This window comes from Ambystoma mexicanum, chromosome 10 (genome assembly GCF_040938575.1).
Source record: "Ambystoma mexicanum isolate Mex_15411 chromosome 10, UKY_AmexF1_1, whole genome shotgun sequence".
NCBI classification, from domain to species: domain Eukaryota; kingdom Metazoa; phylum Chordata; class Amphibia; order Caudata; family Ambystomatidae; genus Ambystoma; species Ambystoma mexicanum.
This window is the reverse complement of record NC_090932.1, coordinates 19,847,431-19,868,375: the sequence shown is the minus strand read 5'-3', so window position 1 is coordinate 19,868,375 and position 20,945 is coordinate 19,847,431. Positions and strand designations below refer to the sequence as shown.

The 20,945-nt window shown below is 59.6% G+C and overlaps 1 protein-coding gene across 1 annotated transcript in view; it reads left to right on the top strand.

The window, feature by feature from the left end:
- Window positions 1-20,165, top strand: part of LOC138492788 (glutamine-rich protein 2-like) — a 38,216-nt gene extending 18,051 nt beyond the window's left edge. Inside the window, exons 2-3 of the mRNA XM_069620147.1 lie at window positions 18,812-19,494; window positions 19,536-20,165. Coding sequence (XP_069476248.1) covers window positions 18,812-19,494; window positions 19,536-20,165 — 1,313 coding nt within the window. The remainder of the gene's footprint in view (window positions 1-18,811; window positions 19,495-19,535) is intronic.
- The last annotated feature ends 780 nt before the right edge of the window (window positions 20,166-20,945 follow it).

The window sequence follows — 20,945 nt, the reverse complement described above, 5'->3', positions numbered from 1 at the left end:
CACTCATGTCTCCCACCACCCCCACCGCCCACCATCCAGGGGCAGCCTCCACCAGGCCCCCACTCATGTCTCCCACCACCCCCACCCCCCTGCCACCATGGGCACCCTCCACCAGGCCCCCACTCATGTCTCCCACCACCCCCACCCCCCTGCCACCATGGGCACCCTCCACCAGGCCCCCACTCATGTCTCCCACCACCCCCACCCCCCAGCAGTGCAGGGGCACCCTCCACCAGGCCCCCACTCATGTCTCCCACCACCCCCACCCCCCACCATCCAGGGGCACCCTCCACCAGGCCCCCACTCATGTCTCCCACCACCCCCACCCCCCACCATCCAGGGGCACCCTCCACCAGGCCCCCACTCATGTCTCCCACCACCCCCACCCCCCACCATCCAGGGGCACCCTCCACCAGGCCCCCACTCATGTCTCCCACCACCCCCACCCCCACCATCCAGGGGCACCCTCCACCAGGCCCCCACTCATGTCTCCCACCACCCCCACCCCCCAGCAGTGCAGGGGCATCCTCCACCAGGCACCCACACATGTCCCCTATCACCCCCACCCCCCGCCACCAGGGGCACCCTCCACCAGGCCCCTACTCATGTCTCCCAACACCCCCACCCCCCTGCCACCATTGGCACCCTCCACCAGGCCCCCACTCATGTCTCCCACCACCCCCACCCCCCAGCAGTGCAGGGGCAGCCCCCACCAGGCCCCCACTCATGTCCCCTATCACCCCCACCCCCCCGCCACCAGGGGCACCCCCCACCAGGCCCCCACTCATGTCTCCCACCACCCCCACCCCCCCAGTCACCAGGGGCAGCCTCCACCAGGCCCCCACTCGTGTCTACCCCCACCCCCACCCCCCACCATCCAGGGGCAGCCTCCACCAGGCCCCCACTCATGTCTCCCACCACCCCCACCCCCCAGCAGTGCAGGGGCAGCCCCCACCAGGCCCCCACTCATGTCCCCTATCACCCCCACCCCCCCCAGTCACCAGGGGCACCCTCCACCAGGCCCCCACTCATGTCTCCCACCACCCCCACCCCCCACCATCCAGGGACAGCCTACACCAGGCCCCCACTCATGTCTCCCACCACCCCCACCCCCCACCATCCAGGGGCAGCCTCCACCAGGCCCCCACTCATGTCTCCCACCACCCCCACCCCCCAGCAGTGCAGGGGCACCCTCCACCAGGCCCCCACTCATGTCTCCCACCACCCCCACCCCCCTGCCACCATGGGCACCCTCCACCAGGCCCCCACTCATGTCTCCCACCACCCCCACCCCCAGCAGTGCAGGGGCAGCCTCCACCAGGCCCCCACCCATGTCTCCCACCACCCCCACCCCCCAGCAGTGCAGGGGCAGCCCCCACCAGGCCCCCACTCATGTCCCCTATCACCCCCACCCCCCCGCCACCAGGGGAACCCTCCACCAGGCCCCCACTCATGTCTCCCACCACCCCCACCCCCCCCAGTCACCAGGGGCACCCTCCACCAGGCCCCCACTCATGTCTCCCACCACCCCCACCGCCCACCATCCAGGGGCAGCCTCCACCAGGCCCCCACTCATGTCTCCCACCACCCCCACCCCCCTGCCACCATGGGCACCCTCCACCAGGCCCCCACTCATGTCTCCCACCACCCCACCCCCCTGCCACCATGGGCACCCTCCACCAGGCCCCCACTCATGTCTCCCACCACCCCCACCCCCCAGCAGTGCAGGGGCACCCTCCACCAGGCCCCCACTCATGTCTCCCACCACCCCCACCCCCCACCATCCAGGGGCACCCTCCACCAGGCCCCCACTCATGTCTCCCACCACCCCCACCCCCCACCATCCAGGGGCACCCTCCACCAGGCCCCCACTCATGTCTCCCACCACCCCCACCCCCCACCATCCAGGGGCACACTCCACCAGGCCCCCACTCATGTCTCCCACCACCCCCACCCCCACCATCCAGGGGCACCCTCCACCAGGCCCCCACTCATGTCTCCCACCACCCCCACCCCCCAGCAGTGCAGGGGCATCCTCCACCAGGCACCCACACATGTCCCCTATCACCCCCACCCCCCGCCACCAGGGGCACCCTCCACCAGGCCCCCACTCATGTCTCCCAACACCCCCACCCCCCTGCCACCATTGGCACCCTCCACCAGGCCCCCACTCATGTCTCCCACCACCCCCACCCCCCAGCAGTGCAGGGGCAGCCCCCACCAGGCCCCCACTCATGTCCCCTATCACCCCCACCCCCCGCCACCAGGGGCACCCCCCACCAGGCCCCCACTCATGTCTCCCACCACCCCCACCCTCCCAGTCACCAGGGGCAGCCTCCACCAGGCCCCCACTCGTGTCTACCCCCACCCCCACCCCCCACCATCCAGGGGCAGCCTCCACCAGGCCCCCACTCATGTCTCCCACCACCCCCACCCCCCAGCAGTGCAGGGGCAGCCCCCACCAGGCCCCCACTCATGTCCCCTATCACCCCCACCCCCCCAGTCACCAGGGGCACCCTCCACCAGGCCCCCACTCATGTCTCCCACCACCCCCACCCCCCACCATCCAGGGACAGCCTACACCAGGCCCCCACTCATGTCTCCCACCACCCCCACCCCCACCATCCAGGGGCAGCCTCCACCAGGCCCCCACTCATGTCTCCCACCACCCCCACCCCCCAGCAGTGCAGGGGCAGCCCCCACCAGGCCACCACTCATGTCCCCTATCACCCCCACCCCCCCAGTCACCAGGGGCACCCTCCACCAGGCCCCCACTCATGTCTCCCACCACCCCCACCCCCCACCATCCAGGGACAGCCTACACCAGGCCCCCACTCATGTCTCCCACCACCCCCACCCCCCAGCAGTGCAGGGGCAGCCTCCACCAGGCACCCACTCATGTCCCCTATCACCCCCACCCCCCCCCGCCACCAGGGGCACCCTCCACCAGGCCCCCACTCATGTCTCCCACCACCCCCACCCCCCCAGTCACCAGGGGCACCCTCCACCAGGCCCCCACTCATGTCTCCCACCACCCCCACCCCCCACCATCCAGGGGCAGCCTCCACCAGGCCCCCACTCATGTCTCCCACCACCCCCACCCCCCCAGTCACCAGGGGCACCCTCCACCAGGCCCCCACTCATGTCTCCCACCACCCCCACCCCCCACCATCCAGGGGCACCCTCCACCAGGCCCCCACTCATGTCTCCCACCACCCCCACCCCCCAGCAGTGCAGGGGCAGCCCCCACCAGGCCCCCACTCATGTCCCCTATCACCCCCACCCCCCCGCCACCAGGGGCACCCTCCACCAGGCCCCCACTCATGTCTCCCACCACCCCCACCCCCCCAGTCACCAGGGGCAGCCTCCACCAGGCCCCCACTCATGTCTACCCCCACCCCTACCCCCCACCATCCAGGGGCAGCCTCCACCAGGCCCCCACTCATGTCTCCCACCACCCCCACCCCCCAGCAGTGCAGGGGCAGCCCCCACCAGGCCCCCACCCATGTCCCCTATCTCCCCCACCCCCCCAGTCACCAGGGGCACCCTCCACCAGGCCCCCACTCATGTCTCCCACCACCCCCACCCCCCACCATCCAGGGGCAGCCTCCACCAGGTCCCCACTCATGTCTCCCACCACCCCCACCCCCCAGTCACCAGGGGCACCCTCCACCAGGCCCCCACTCATGTCTACCACCACCCCCACCCCCCACCATCCAGGGGCACCCTCCACCAGGCCCCCACTCATGTCTCCCACCACCCCCACCCCCCAGCAGTGCAGGGGCAGCCCCCACCAGGCCCCCACTCATGTCCCCTATCACCCCCACCCCCCGCCACCAGGGGCACCCTCCACCAGGCCCCCACTCATGTCTCCCACCACCCCCACCCCCCCAGTCTCCAGGGGCAGCCTCCACCAGGCCCCCACTCATGTCTACCCCCACCCCCACCCCCCACCATCCAGGGGCAGCCTCCACCAGGCCCCCACTCATGTCTCCCACCACCCCCACCCCCCAGCAGTGCAGGGGCAGCCCCCACCAGGCCCCCACCCATGTCCCCTATCACCCCCACCCCCCCATCACCAGGGGCACCCTCCACCAGGCCCCCACTCATGTCTCCCACCACCCCCACCCCCCACCATCCAGGGGCAGCCTCCACCAGGCCCCCACTCATGTCTCCCACCACCCCCACCCCCCAGCAGTGCAGGGGCACCCTCCACCAGGCCCCCACTCATGTCTCCCACCACCCCCACCCCCCTGCCACCATGGGCACCCTCCACCAGGCCCCCACTCATGTCTCCCACCACCCCCACCCCCCAGCAGTGCAGGGGCAGCCTCCACCAGGCCCCTACCCATGTCTCCCACCACCCCCACCCCCCAGCAGTGCAGGGGCAGCCCCCACCAGGCCCCCACTCATGTCCCCTATCACCCCCACCCCCCCGCCACCAGGGGCACCCTCCACCAGGCCCCCACTCATGTCTCCCACCACCCCCACCCCCCCCAGTCACCAGGGGCACCCTCCACCAGGCCCCCACTCATGTCTCCCACCACCCCCACCGCCCACCATCCAGGGGCAGCCTCCACCAGGCCCCCACTCATGTCTCCCACCACCCCCACCCCCCTGCCACCATGGGCACCCTCCACCAGGCCCCCACTCATGTCTCCCACCACCCCCACCCCCTGCCACCATGGGCACCCTCCACCAGGCCCCCACTCATGTCTCCCACCACCCCCACCCCCCAGCAGTGCAGGGGCACCCTCCACCAGGCCCCCACTCATGTCTCCCACCACCCCCACCCCCCACCATCCAGGGGCACCCTCCACCAGTCCCCCACTCATGTCTCCCACCACCCCCACCCCCCACCATCCAGGGGCACCCTCCACCAGGCCCCCACACATGTCCCCTATCACCCCCACCCCCCCCCGCCACCAGGGGCACCCTCCACCAGGCCCCCACTCATGTCTCCCACCACCCCCACCCCCCTGCCACCATGGGCACCCTCCACCAGGCCCCCACTCATGTCTCCCACCACCCCCACCCCCCAGCAGTGCAGGGGCATCCTCCACCAGGAACCCACACATGTCCCCTATCACCCCCACCCCCCCGCCACCAGGGGCACCCTCCACCAGGCCCCCACTCATGTCTCCCACCACCCCCACCCCCCTGCCACCATGGGCACCCTCCACCAGGCCCCCATCCATGTCTCCCACCACCCCCACCCCCCAGCAGTGCAGGGGCACCCTCCACCAGGCCCCCACCCATGTCCCCTATCACCCCCACCCCCCAGCAGTGCAGGGGCACCCTCCACCAGGCCCCCACTCATGTCTCCCACCACCCCCACCCCCCACCATCCAGGGGCACCCTCCACCAGGCCCCCACTCATGTATCCCACCACCCCCACCCCCCAGCAGTGCAGGGGCAGCCCCCACCAGGCCCCCACTCATGTCCCCTATCACCCCCACCCCCCGCCACCAGGGGCACCCTCCACCAGGCCCCCACTCATGTCTCCCACCACCCCCACCCCCCAGCAGTGCAGGGGCATCCTCCACCAGGCACCCACACATGTCCCCCTGCCCCCAGGTCCTGACGATACTCAATCATGGCAGTAATGGGCAGCATACCCAGCACAAACACCCAGGCAAGGATTGCATCCACCCACATAGTGAATGCAATTACATGATACAACCCCAATGGCAAGTATGTAAATGAACACATGTCCGTCACACACACATACACAACGGGTGCAAGTGAATGTCAAAACCCATATCATGACATGTATGAAACCAATGAGAAAATACCACAAGTGAAAGTTAAAAAAACATGTATTAAAGATGAAAAATAAGTTAACAAATCAAACATACAACAATGGGGATAACAAAATAAATGGTCCATGTCTGAGAACAAATGTAAAAATAAAAAAAACAAAGTAATCCAAAAACAAATGTTGTCCAAAGCAATGTCATGTGGAAGGAAAATAATGAAAAACCATTTCCTCATGGCGAACACAATAATTAATAAAAAAAATGTTTCTTCAAAAAGCAAACTATACACACGAATATTCCAGGGTCCATGAGCCCAACACCATAAATGAAACCTACTACTACCTAATGAAAAAAATATCTACAAAAAAGTGGCCATTGTCCGAGCGGTCCAAAAAAATAAAAATGAATAAAGGAAACATAACACTAACTAACTAAATAACTATATACAAAGGCAGCGGGCAAGTCCTGCGGCTCACTCGGTGATGTTGCTGGCCAGGGCATCATCGAACTCCATGTCGATGTCCTGGAGGCGGGACTCTGTCCTGGCCCCGAGGTCTCGCAGGGATAACCCCATGTTCAGCTCAAACTCCCTGCGAGCTTCCTCGAGGCACTCAGCCCGCCTCAACGCCCGACGCATGGAGAAGTCCGCCCTGACCATGGTGAGCCGCTCCTCTTCCGCCCGCTGCCGCTCCGCACCTATCCGCTGGACCAACTGCTCCCACACGGAAGACACCACCATCCCAGGGTTGCCCTGCCCTCCGGCCGATGCCTACCCCTCTGATCTTGATGGCCCCGAGCCATGATGCCTCCTACGTCGAGCCTGCTGCTGCCTCCGACGCCACTGCCTCTGCCAGCACGACGGCATCCAGGCTGATGGAAACCACCGATGCCGTCGTGCACGTGCCCTGCCCGATGATGCTGTCACATCTTCCATCTGCTGGGGTCCAGTTGCTGTGTTGTCCACCCCTGCTGGACCTCCGACTCCCAACTGTGGCAGGGATGGGATCCCCACCGAGCTGGCTGCATTGGTCGGGGCAGGTCCACAGGGGGCCCTGGTGGCATCTGGGCCGGAAGACGGCAAGGAGAACGACTGGTGTATAGCCTGCACAGAGGAGGAGAGGGCCGCCAGATTGGCCAACACATGCAGCAAACCCCCGAACATGGCCGATCCCAATTGGGCCACGTCGGCACGGTGCACTTCGTGATGACGTGCGTGCTCCTCCCGGGAAGCATGCACGGCATCACGAATCACAGCCGTGCGCATCGCGACCCCAATCAGGACCTTCTCCACACGGCCAGGGGTTCCCACGTCCGCAGGTGGAGGGGAGTCAGGTGACATGGACATCCCCTCTACCTGCGGACGGGCCTGGGACGGGGCATCCCTGCTGGTGCATGGTGGTGCACTCACAGGGTCAGGGACAGCGATATGCACAGGCCCCTCCACGGTGACATGTGCTGCCTCCTGCCCCTGGCCCTGGACTGCACCACTTGCACCAGCAGGGATGCCCCCACCAGGCCCCATGTGTGCCCCAGTGGCGGCCTCCTCCTCCTCTGTGCAAACCACCAACCTGGATGGCTCCTCACCGTCTCCCACCGTAGCAGGCCCCTGTGGGGGCTCACCCACCCCTTCCGCTGCAGCCGTGGGGGCATCCCCGCCGCCTTGCTCCACAGCGCCGTCTCCGCCCTCTTCTTCACTAGCCGCTGCGTAGAGGGAGACAAAGAACACAAGCATCAGGGTACTGTACAATGGTCCCCTAGACAGGAAGCAATAGCAGATGAGCACCACTGTCAAAGTACACTTCCATCATGTCCCTCCACAACACATGGGTCAGTCCAGGCAAAACACACACAGTAACAGGCATGGTGCATGCCATGGACTCTTGAAACATTCAATGATATGTAACTCACATGCATCATGGCTCATGCCTATCACATGCACACACTTCACCTCAGTCACATCCATCTGGCCCCAAACACACCAAACACAGCGGATACAAGGGTAATTTGGCTGCTTCACTGAATCTGTGCATTGTCACACACGTGTCATGCATCCATGGCATGCACAAGTCACAGACACGCAGGTCAGGCACACAGACATGGCTACCATAGATGTACCTGGCATCAGCACCCATCCCTCACCCCCGCCCATGTCCAGGTACAGAGACTGGCATGCTCTCATGTTCAAAATCTGCATAGGGCTCCCCATGCGGCATTTGAACACATGCAACAACCATGTGGGTCACACATCACTGGTTGCACATGCATTACTATGATGTCCCTGCACACATACATGCATACATGGCCTATGGCACACATACAGGCAAGTATCATAGAACCAGCACACCGCAACATGCCCTGTCTCACACAGTAATGCTTGGACACTTACCGCTCAACTCCAGACGGGCCTCCCTCTCAAGGATCTGGGCGTGGAGCGCTGGGCGTATGCGTTCCAGGACCCTCATCTGGATGGAACTCATGCGGCCCCGGCCCCCCTCCACGAGGCGCCGGGCCTTCACAAGGGTCCTGGACCTCAAGTCCTCCCAGCGCTTCTTGATCTTCAGGATGTTGCGGGTTGCCACCCCCTCCGCGTTGATGGCAACCACACAGTCGGCCCAGATCCTCTCCCGTCCTTCCTTGCTGGCGCGGGACGATCCAAAGAGGGCATCATACTGCCCCAGGACATGCTCCACCAGGACACCAACTTCGGTGGCAGTGAAGCTGGTGCCCCTCTGCCCCTCTGGCCTGGGGTTGCCACTGGTGCCAGATGTGGAAGTGCCCGACATGGCAACCCCAGAGGCAGGTGTGGGTGGGCAACTGGGTCCTGGGGCTGGGCTGTGGAGCGATGTAATCCCAGTCGGGAGTCTTCAGTTCCAGCAGGGGTGGACACAGCAACTGGACCCCTGCAGATGGCTGATGTGCAGGCACCAAATGGCAGGGCACGGTGGCAGCAGGCAGGCAGGCAGACAGGCAGCAGCAGATGGCACGTGGGAGGCTGCTCGGGGCACTGGGGGGCAGTAACTCGGCCTTCTGGGCAGGAGCGTGGTCTTCCGTGTGTTTTCGCGTGGCCAGCTTGATACGGAGTGATTTGGCACGTGAAAATCCTGCACGTCAGCGTGAAATCCGAGGAAAGGCCCTTAGCGCGTAAGCGCGTCAGCACGCATACGCGATTCTATTGGACCAGAGTCCCTCAGCGCGTAAGCGCGTCTGTGACGTGACCCGCACGGGTGTTCCCCACTCAGCATGTGATGACGGAGCACACGTGGAAATACTGCACGTCAGCGTGTAATTGGACAAAAGTGCGCGTACACGCGATTGGCCTATGTACGTGTATTTCATGGGTGCGCGGGCACTTACACACGCAAGTACGTCAGCGCACCTGTATCCCGTGGTGCGTGGGAATTTCCACACGCTATTGGACTGGGAACTGGATTCCAGGGGTGCGCGGGTCACACGCTCGCCTAGAACACGCGCAAAGCATAAATTTGCGCACTTTAACAATAACAAGCTCAGACGCCAGGATGAACATACCGTTCCTAGCAGCAGTGGCAGTGGGCTACCAAAGGAGGAGGAGGAGGATAGTCAGGGCCAGAATATTCACACCCAGAACCAGCCTTTTCGGGATGCCTGATGACCAGGTGTATGGGAGGTACAGGTTTCCACCACACATAATACTGGACCTGGTGAGTGAGTGGGAGGATGACCTCACATCACCCACCCTGTGCTCTCAAGCACTCAGCCTCCTGGAGAAGGTCCTCAATGTACTGCACTTCTTAGCCACTGGATCATTTCAGCGGACAAGTGCCATAGTGGGTGGGGTGGCCCAGGCCACCCAGTCACGCTGCCTACACCAGGTCTTGAACATCATGACTGCACGCCCATCAGTCCGCAGGCACATATACCTGCCCAGAACACCTGCAGAAAGGCATGCTGCCGCCCTGGATTTTTACGGTGTGGCACGATTCCCCAAAGTGCTAGGTGCCATCGACTGCACCCATGTGGCTCTACGTCCCCCCAGGGCATCTGAGCACATCTATAGGAACCGCAAGCACTGGCATTTCATCAACGTGCAGGTAGCATGTAATGCCAAGGGAATCATCACCTCAGTATATGCCAACTATCCCGGGTCCACCCACGACAGCTTCATTTACCGAATGTCCACCCTAAGCCGGGACCTAGAAGCTGGGCGGCATGGCGATACATGGCTGCTTGGTGAGTATGTATGCCACTGCACATGCATGCATGTTGGATACTGAGCAAGGTCACAACCCCACCAATGATACCAATCACCACCTCCACAGGGGACAGTGCCTACCCTCTCAGCCCCCACATGATGACGCCAATTCGGAACCCCACCACGCCACCCGAGGTAAGATATAACACAGCCCACATTACGACCCGGGGCATAGTGGAGCGCACATTCGGAGTGCTAAAGTCACGCTTTCGCTCCCTTGACCGTTCTGGCGGCCAGCTGTTATACGCTCCCCCAGTAGTGTGCAGGATCATAGTGGCAGCATGTGTCCTGCACAACGTTGCAACACGCCGGGGCCTGGCCGTGGACATGGTGGTGGCCCCACATCCCCAACCACATGCACAGCCGCTGCGCATGGGAGGGGAAAGGGCACGGGGGGAGGCAGCCCGTACACAGCTAGTGGCTAATTACTTCACATAGAAATCACACCCCTGTGGAGTGCACACTGCCCTGGCACATTCCATCTGACAATCAATGATGACTCAACCTGACACTGATCCTGAATGTCTGGAGAATGAACCGTGAATACCATATCAGCCTGAGATTGTTCACCTGGAAGTGTCACAATGTGTGCATCCCTACCCACACAGACACCACCAATGCAGTTTTGTGGAGTTACACATTCAAGCAGCTAAAAAGAATACCCACTTGCAAAATGCAACAAGAGGACAGTGCCATGTCAGCCAACCCAACCCCAGCACCGCCACACGACACACCGTGCCATGTCATGCTATTTGCAGGTAAACAAAGTAATCCCCACAACATGACATCAGTCTCACTATGTACAGTGGCACTATTAGAAACCTGCAACACCTGAAATGCTCACAGCAATGCCGGACCAACAACATACTTGAGCACGTACTACCATTAACATGACATCACAAATGTTACATATTAGTAGTCTCACCACCTGGAAATGCCTGCACTCCCACCACTACCAACTGTGCAGTGTTTGCGCCATGTAGAGTTGTAGGTGCACTGCTGCCAACATGGACCCCATCTCCAGACTAGAGGTCCTTGTGTAGACATGAGGAAGGGACCTGCAAATTGGGAGGTAGACACAGAAGATGAGTTACACATCAATGCAACATGCAGTGTACAACACAACAGCAATATGCACTAGGAATGTATACACAGTATTGACTACAGACTGCCCACACAGCTCATGGGAGTCCAACGTCACTGTGTAATTCACTGTCACTTGGGCACACCCTTTGCAAGCCCATGGAAACGGGAAGCAGGAGGGGTGTGTGTGACTCAAACCCAAGCATCTGAACCAAATACATTACAAGCCTGCATGTGCCCAGCCACAATGCAGCGTATGCCCACAGGAACCACGGAAGCCAACAAATCGTCCCAAAAAATAGGGAATAAAATAAATAAAAATAAAAATAAAAATAAGAAACAATCAAAAATGGCCATTGATGGGCTCAGGGGGGGTTGGGGAGGCCACCCAGGAGGTCCGAGGACAGGATGCACACCAGAACCCACCTGCGTGGATCCTGGGAAAATAAAACACCTCCATGGGCTCATGGCCCACACGGCTACCCTGTTGTGGGAGTATCACTGCTGTCGCTATTATCACCCTGTGCAGCTGCATCCGAAGGTGGTTGCACTATGGGAGGCAGCCCACGCAAGGCCCTAGTCTGCTCCTCCATGGCTGCAAGCATGCGGGTGTGGTAGGTCTGGTTCTGGAGGATGAGTGTGCGGAGGTCCCCATGCAACAACTCACGGGATGCCCGGACCTCCGCCCTCGTTGCCTGCATCTCAGCTGAGAGCGTACGGGTGAGACGCTCCAGCTGCTGTTCTGTCCTTTGGTGTGTTGAAGCCTCAAGCTCAACAAGAGTCGTCCTGAGGTGAAGGAGCTCCTGCCTCAGGGCTTCCCTGTGGCCCTGGGACTCAATGGAGATGGCCTCCTGCAGAGTCGCCAGTGCCGCCCGCCTGTCCCTGTTGGACCCCAACATGTCCTCCCTGTGTGACTGGCAGATGGAGTCGGTTGCCTGCTCTGGTCGCTCCATCAGCCTTTCTGGGGGGACAATGGAAGTGGCCACCCTATCCATGGCCTGAGCCATCATCTCGGATGATGCAGCCTGTTGGGTTGCCATACCGTAAATGGATTGCTCCCATGCGGTATTGCCAGGTGGCGTACGGCCACCACGTCGGCGGGCACCACACCTGTCTGGGGCAAGGCGAACTGCGCCTTGCTGTGCCGGCACTGCCTGAGGCTGCAGGACTGCATTCCCCCTCTGATCTGCTGGCCCAGGAACAGGATCAGATGTCGCGGAGTGTGACCCTGCATCCGTAACCACCAAAGGCGTAGCTGCCAACACTGACATCCCCATGGAGGGTTCTGACCCTGGTGCAGGTGGGTGAGACAGAACAGAATCCCTCCCTGGAACACTCACCTGCGACGGCACGTAGGTCTCATCCGAATCAACACCTGAGTACAGCTCGGGGGAGGTGCAGCCAGAGACACCCCTTGAGAGCACGACCTGCAGCACTTGTGGGTTCTCCCCCACCACCACACCACGTCCCTCACTGGTGGTTGGTCGGCCCTCGGACCCCTCCTGGGTCTGCACCATCTCCACAACCCCAGCAGTATCAGGTGCGTCTTCCCCTGCAAAGACATGAAAACAAAGAAATGGAAACAGGCATTAGCACCATGGCACACAATGAGGGTTGAGAAGCAAGAGAACCAGTACTTGATTGACACATGTCCCACATGACTAAAACCCTCCCATGCATGCACCCTCACTGCGTATGAAGTGCAGGCAAATGGCACACACTGATGACACCAAGATGGAAGATGAACACATTTTCTGCATGCTGCCTGGCAGTGGCATCACACATTGGCCTGTGATTGCCAGGTGAAACACACATGCCATCACACAGATGGCATGTACCATTGCTATTGAGTGAAGATGGAGAGGAGGGCAGCACCTATTCATTCAGTCCAGTTCCCGCATGTAATTGCTTTTCTAATTCTAACAGGTCAGATTTTTCACCTGGAGCTGCCAGTCTGAAATGGTCCAATTGCACAGGGACATGTGTGTACAAATGATATCCAGGTAACAAAGTCACTCCACTTTACCATAGCCATGTCAGACATGTGACTAGTGGACAGCGACATGGCAAGTAAAAGTGGGGGAATGCAAACAATCTGACTGAATGAACAGTGAAAAATAAGCAACCATGTTGTGGCAAGGTGACACTTCAAGGGCAACTGGCGTGCAGTTGGGCTAGATGTCTACTGTTGGCAGAAGGGATACTGCTATGGCCAAATGCAGCTGCGCAGGAAGTATTGCATGAAGCACATGGCTGACCCATACGACTCAGGCGCACACACTCTCACCTGGCACACAAACAGAAGCCCTCACACACACACCATGCACATGGATGACACATGCATGTGCACTCACCGGACAATGCCTCGTAATCAGCCAGATCTCCCACGCCTTGGATCTGTTCCTCCGTGACGTAGGTCCCAGCGACTGACTCATGTGGAGTGAGTTCCATGTCTACTACTGGAGACCCACCTCCAGTCACTAGAGTTGCGGCATGACTTGAGGCCAGCTTACTCTTTGCCCTGCGCTTTAGGTAATTCCAGCGCTTATAGCAATCATTGGCTGTGCGCCTCACGATTCCAAGGGCACTTACGATGTCCGCAACGGTCTGCCAGTGTGCCTGGCATTGTGCAGGTGTGGTCTTGGATCCTGCAACAATGACCATCTCGTTGTCATGTCCGGACACATACTCGACAAGTGCATTCATTTCGTCATCCGTGAAGCTGGGCTTCCTGGACGGGCCGGACTGTGTAGCCGTGTCTGGGGCATCAGCCTGTGCCGGACGAGCACTCTTCCTCTTCCGCTTGAAAGGTGGTGGTGATCCTGAGTGTCCTGCGCCGCTCTGGACACTAGGGGCAGGAGCCCTGGTGGACTCTGTATCAGGAGTGTGGGATTGCACACTCAGCATGGGAGTTGGTGCAGGCATTGGCTCTAGTGTGATGGTGTCAGGGGGAATGTCAGCAGCATGGACTAGGACCGACACTGTCCTGGCTGGGTGTGTGAGGGCTGGGGTGGATGGAGCCGCAGCTGCCCCTGCAGCCTCTCCGCCCTGCCTCCTTGGTGCAGCAGATGACCTTGCTGCCCCAGATCCACGTGGCATGATGGCATCAACGTGCACCAGCGCACGTGTCGTAGCCCTGCTGACCTGGAAGTCAGCCATGGAGTCAGCCAGGTCTGGTGCCACAATGGGCTGGTCCAACAAGGGCTGAGCATGGATGGTGTCAGCCACATCAGCCTCAACGGGAGGGGGGGAGGGGGGCATTATGGGTGCCCGTGACTGGTCCTCCACACATGGGGGGACAGGCTCACCCTGCAAGTTACGACCACGTCCCCTACCGGATCCACCACGGCCACCACTTGTGGCTCTTCCACCTTTGCCACCCTTACGGAATCCTCGCCTCCCAGCCATGGCACTGATGTTAATGTGCATATGGGAGTGGATGTAGACTATTGTCCTGGGCAATTGGGGGTCAAAGGGGTTGGGTACCAGATGGTAATTGTACCCTAGTGCTCTAGCAAGGCTGAATGTAACCCCTGGGGAAAGATGACGGGTCACGCAACGCACAGGAGGCCCAAAAAAGGGAGATGACGTGCACGCAACCCCTCCTAGACCACGTGTGCAGAAAGAAAAACCTGCACTACGCTGTGGCACCCAGTAACACAAGAATGAACGTATGCGTGTCACACGCAGCCTAGAATGACCTCTGAAGGGGTAGGCTACACACGGGGCAAGCACAGATGTTAGATACGTGCGTGACTCACCGTCTGCCAGGTAAAAGAGCGTGAAAAATGAGCGCGTTTGGTTGGCAACACCCCCGCCAAAAGAAGATATGTACGCTGTCTGAGGAGACAGGACAACAGTAGAAGGGAACACTGTTTGAGGGAACAGGCCCAGGTAAACCAGTACAAGAGAAAAAAATAGAAAAAGCTGTCAGAGGTAACAGGGAGTACGAACTTGAAACGCCGTGAAGTAAATCGCGTGTGAAACGACAAGAAGTACAGAATTCACCTACTCGCTCTCCACGAAAAGCAGTACAAGGAATTGGTGTTCTACACGTACCTTATATGCAGGCCCACACGTACAGCGTCACTTACGCGGCGTGTACGTGCTAGGCCCATTCCCACCAATTACACGCTTTGTCACTTCTGCGTGTAGGTCCATTTGCACCAATTACACGCTTTGTCACTTCTGCGTGTATGTCCATTTGCACCAATTACACGCTTTGACACTTCTGCGTGTAGGTCCATTTGCCCCAATTACACGCTTTGACACTTCTGCGTGTAGGGCTATTTCCACCAATAACACGCTTTGACACTCGGACGTGTCACGCAACTTTTTCCTACGCGTGCACGTGACTTCATAGACGCGCATACGCGTTTACGCGCTAAGGGCCTTTCATCGATTTACACGCAGACGTGTGGGATTTTCACGTGCAAAATCACTCACTACGTATCAAGCTGTCCACGCGTTCACACACGAAAGACCACGCTCCTGCCCAGGAGGCCAAATTACTGCCCCCCAGAGCCCTGAGCACGCTCCCACCTGCCATCTGCTGCTGCCTGACTGCCTGCTGCCCACGTGCCCTGCCATTTGCTGCCTGCACATCAGCCAGGGGTGCTGTTGCTGTGACCACCCCTGCTGCAACCAAAGGCTCCCGACTGCTTTTCCGTCGCCCCACAGCCCAGCCCCAGGACCCAGTTGCCCACCCACTCCTGCCTCTGGGGTTGCCATGTCGGGCACTACACCATCTGGCACCAGTGGCAACCCCCGGCCAAGGAGGCAGAGGGGCACCAGCTTCAGTGCCAGGGAAGTTGGTGTCCTGGTGGAGGGTGCCCCTGCACTGCTGGGGGGTGGGGGTGGTGGGAGACATGGATGGGGGCCTGGTGGAGGGTGCCCCTGGTGGCGGGGGGGTGGGGGTGATAGGGACATGAGTTGGGGCCTGGTGGAGGCTGCCCCTGCACTGCTGGGGGGTGGGGGTGGTGGGAGACATGAGTGGGGGCCTGGTGGAGGGTGCCCCTGGTGGCTGGGGGGTGGGGGTGGTGGGAGACATGGGTGGGGGCCTGGTGGAGGGTGCCCCTGGATGCTGGGGGGTGGGGGTGATAGGGACATGAGTGGGGGCCTGGTGGAGGGTGCCCCTGGTGGCTGGGGGGTGGGGGTGGTGGGAGACATGGGTGGGGGCCTGGTGGAGGGTGCCCCTGGATGCTGGGGGGTGGGGGTGGTGGGAGACATGAGTGGGGGCCTGGTGGAGGGTGCCCCTGGTGGCGGGGGGGTGGGGGTGATAGGGGACATGAGTGGGGGCCTGGTGGAGGGTGGGGGTGGTGGGAGACATGGATGGGGGCCTTGTGAAGGGTGCCCCTGGTGGCGGGGGGGGGTGGGGGTGATAGGGGACATGAGTGGGGGCCTGGTGGAGGGTGCCCCTGGATGCTGGGGGGTGGGGGTGGTGGGAGACATGAGTGGGGGCCTGGTGGAGGGTGCCCCTGCACTGCTGGGGGGTGGGGGTGATAGGGGACATGGGTGGGGGCCTGGTGGAGGGTGCCCCTGCACTGCTGGGGGGTGGGGGTGGTGGGAGACATGGATGGGGGCCTGGTGGAGGGTGCCCCTGGTGGCTGGGGGGTGGGGGTGGTGGGAGACATGGGTGGGGGCCTGGTGGAGGGTGCCCCTGGATGCTGGGGGGTGGGGGTGGTGGGAGACATGAGTGGGGGCCTGGTGGAGGGTGCCCCTGGTGGCTGGGGGGTGGGGGTGGTGGGAGACATGGGTGGGAGCCTGGTGGAGGGTGCCCCTGGATGCTGGGGGGTGGGGGTGGTGGGAGACATGGGTGGGGGCCTGGTGGAGGGTGCCCCTCGATGCTGGGGGGTGGGGGTGGTGGGAGACATGGGTGGGGGCCTGGTGGAGGCTGCCCCTGCACTGCTGGGGGGTGGGGGTGCAGGGGGACATGAGCAGGTGTGCAGGGTAGTCCCCTGTTTTGTGGGCTGCCTGCAGGGGCCGTGGAGGGTGTACAGGGAACACCTGTGAGGACCCACCCAGCCTAATTGCATGTGATAATTCCCGCACACCCCTGTAATACACGTACCTGGCCAATTCGCATGTGAGAATTCCCGCGCACCCCTGTAATACAAGTACCCAGCCGAATCGCATGTAGAACTTCCCGTGTACCCCTGTAATACACGTACCCAGCCAAATCGCGTGTGATAATTCCCACGTACCCCTGTAATACACGTACCCTGGCCAATCGCGTGTAGAACTTCCCACGCACCCCTGTAATACACGTACCAAGCCAAATCGCGTGTGATAATTCCCTCGCACCCCTGTAATACACGTACCAAGCCAAATCGCGTGTGATAATTCCCTCGCACCCCTGTAATACACGTACCTGGCCAAATCGCATGTGAGAATTCCCGTGCACCCCTGTAATACACGTACCCAGCCGAATCGCGTGTAGAACTTCCCGTGTACCCCTGTAATACACATACCCAGTCAAATCGTGTGTGATAATTCCTGCGTACCCCTGTGATACACGTGCCCTGGCTAATCGCGTGTAAAACTTCACGCGTACCCCTGTAATACATGTACCCTGGCTAATCGCGTGTATAACTTCACACGTACCCCTGATATGCACGTTACCCGCTTTGCGTTCCTTGTTTGGCAGCCCTGTAGACTGGTCCAGGGTTAGCGCAGCCCTTTGCGATGATTTAGCGATTTTGATGGCTTTTCCTTGCGCGAGGGCGTTCTTGGGGGCGTTACTGGCGCTGCTGCAGGGTCGCTGCGATACTCTGCGCCACGGCTGGTTTGGGAGCCTAAAATCCATGAATACGCTGTGCGCGGAAATCGGTTTTAGCGCACGTGCCTGGCGCAGACAATCGCACGCGGACACTCTGCGCCAGCCGCTTGCGAGACTTTTCTGCGAAATTCTATGAATTACCCTCTGAGTCTTTCCCCTGTAATCACTTTAGAAAGGGTTATATGTGGTTCGAATTCAACCAGTACCATACACGGGAAAGGACAAAGCACTGGACTAAAGGAAGGGGTGCTATCATGACCGAGAAATGTCGTTTTCATCCATGTGAGGAACCGATAGAAACATTGAAACATTTAATTTGATAATGTCCCCATTTTAAATCCAAGCGAACCGTCCTACTAATGAAATATGTAAATACTGAATTTGAACATTGCCTCCTAGCACTCTGGGCTAGAATGATGCATGCAATTCATAGATTCTGTACATATATGGAAAATGAACTAGTGCAGTCCGAGATGCAATGAACTCCTCTTGTAAGTTTGGTTCTCTTGCTTTACGTTTCATGTTTATGTTTTACGATCTCTAGTTTTACATTTTGGTGAAATTGGTTGATGTGACGACAACATTGGATGTGTATATATATGTAATGTTTATGTTTTAATGTTGATTAACTACATCTTTGTAAAGGTTCAAATTTTGAATCAATGACAAATAAAAATAAAATAAAAAAAGGCGAGGTTGATTGATGGGGCAAGGAGGGCAACAGAGATATGAAGGGTCCAGGTGCCATGGTGAGTAATGGGAGGATGAAAGGAGCGGAAAGAAAGGATAGGAAAACACGTCAAGGCAAATAGGATTTAGAGAGGACAAAGTAACTGAGGGAGGAGTGAATGGAAACGCACTAGGATGTTAACAAATGAATGGCCAGAAAATGATGGGGCCGGAGGTAATGAAAATGGCTGAAGTGCAGTAAGTACGGCCCGCTGGACACATGAGTGGCAGTAAGAAAAGAAGAAAGGGATAGTAGCAGCAAGGACGCTATAGTAAGGAAGCGACCAGCTGCGGACAGCTGCGTACAGCTGCAGCCAACTGCAGAAAGCAGCAGACAGCAGCGGACATCTGCGGACAGCTGCGGCCAACTGCAGACAGCAGCAGACATCAGCGGACAGCTGTGGCCAACTGTGGACAGCTGCGGACAGCTGCGGCCAACTGTGGACAGCTGCGGGCAGCTGCAGCCAACTGCAGACAGCAGCAGACAACTGCAGACAGCTGCAGCCAACTGCAGACAGCAGCAGACAGCAGCGGACAGCTGCGGCCAACTTTGGACAGCTGCGGACAGCTGCGGCCAACTGTGGACAGCTGCGGGCATCTGCAGCCAACTGCGGATAGCAGCAGACAGCAGCAGACAGCTGCGGCCAACTGTGGACAGCTGTGGCCAACTGTGGACAGCTGCAGGCAGCTGCAACCAACTGCGGATAGCAGCAGACAGCAGCAGACAGTTGCGATCAACTGCAGAGAGCTGTGGCCAACTGCGGACAGCAGCAGACAGCAGTGGAGAGCTGCAGCCAACCTTCGGACAGCTGCGGACAGCTGCGGCCAACTGCGGACAGCTGTGGCCAACTGCAGACAGCTGTGGCCAAATGCGGACAGCTGAGGACAGCAGTGGACAGCTGCAGCCAACTGCAGTCAGCTGCAGCCAACAGCAGACATCTGCGGTCAACTGCAGACAGAAGCGAACAACAGTGGACAGCTGCAGCCAACTGATGACAGCTGCAGACAACTGCTGCCAACTGCGGATAGCTGCAGCCAACTGCGGACAGATGTGAACAGCTGTGGACAGCTGCATCCAACTGCAGACAGTAGCAGACAGCAGCGGACAGCTGCGGCCAACTGTGGACAGCTGCAGACAGCTGCGGACAGCTGCGGCCAACTGTGGACAGCTGCGGGCAGCTGCAGCCAACTGCGGATAGCAGCAGACAGCAGCAGACAGCTGCGGCCAACTGTGGACAGCTGTGGCCAACTGTGGACAGCTGCAGGCAGCTGCAGCCAACTGCAGATGGCAGCAGACAGCAGCAGACAGCTGCGGCCAATTGCGGACAGCTGCGGACAGCTGCTGCCAACTGCGGACAGTTGCGGTCAACTGCAGAGAGCTGCGGCCAACTGCGGACAGCAGCAGACAGCAGTGGACAGCTGTGGCCAAATGCGGACAGCTGAGGACAGCAGTGGACAGCTGCAGCCAACTGCAGTCAGCTGCAGCCAACAGCAGACATCTGCGGTCAACTGCAGACAGAAGCGAACAACAGTGGACAGCTGCAGCCAACAACGGACAGCTGTGGACAGCTGTGGACAGCTGTAGACAGCAGCAGACAGCTGTGGTCAACTGCAGACAGCTGCGGCCAACTGCAGACTACTGCGGCCAAATGCGGACAGCTACAGACAGCAGTGACTGACTTTGCCCAGACGTCTGCCCGGCATGATGAAATAGGGACCTGAGGCCAATACGCGTACAGTGGACATGTGATGGGTATGCCAAGACATGTCACTAAGCCATTCAATGGAATTATTACAAGGCATGTTACTTGGGCATGCAATGGGAGTATTACAAGGCATGTCACTCAGGCATTGTGTAGGAGTATACAAAGGCATGTCAGTTGGGCTTTGAATTGGAATATTGCAAGGCATATCAATCGTACATGGAATTGGAGTATTTTAATGCACGTGGCTCGGGCATTCATTGAATGCAAGCCAAGGAATGTCACTCAGGCATTGTATAGGAGTATGCCAAGTCATGTCACTCAGGCATTGAATAGGATATGCCAAGATATGTCACTAAGGCATGGAATGTGAGTATCCCAAGGCATATCCCTCACGCATTGAATAGGAGTATTCCAAGATATGTCACTCAGACATGGAATGTGAGTATGCCAAGTCATGTCACTCAGGCATTGAATAGGATATGCCAAGATATGTCACTCAGGCATGGAATGTGAGTATCCCAAGGCATATCCCTCAGGCATTGAATAGGAGTATGCCAAGTCATATCTCTAAGGTATTGCATAGGATATGCCAAGATATGTCACGCAGACATGGAATTTGAGTATCCCAAGGCATATCCCTCAGGCATTGAATAGGAGTA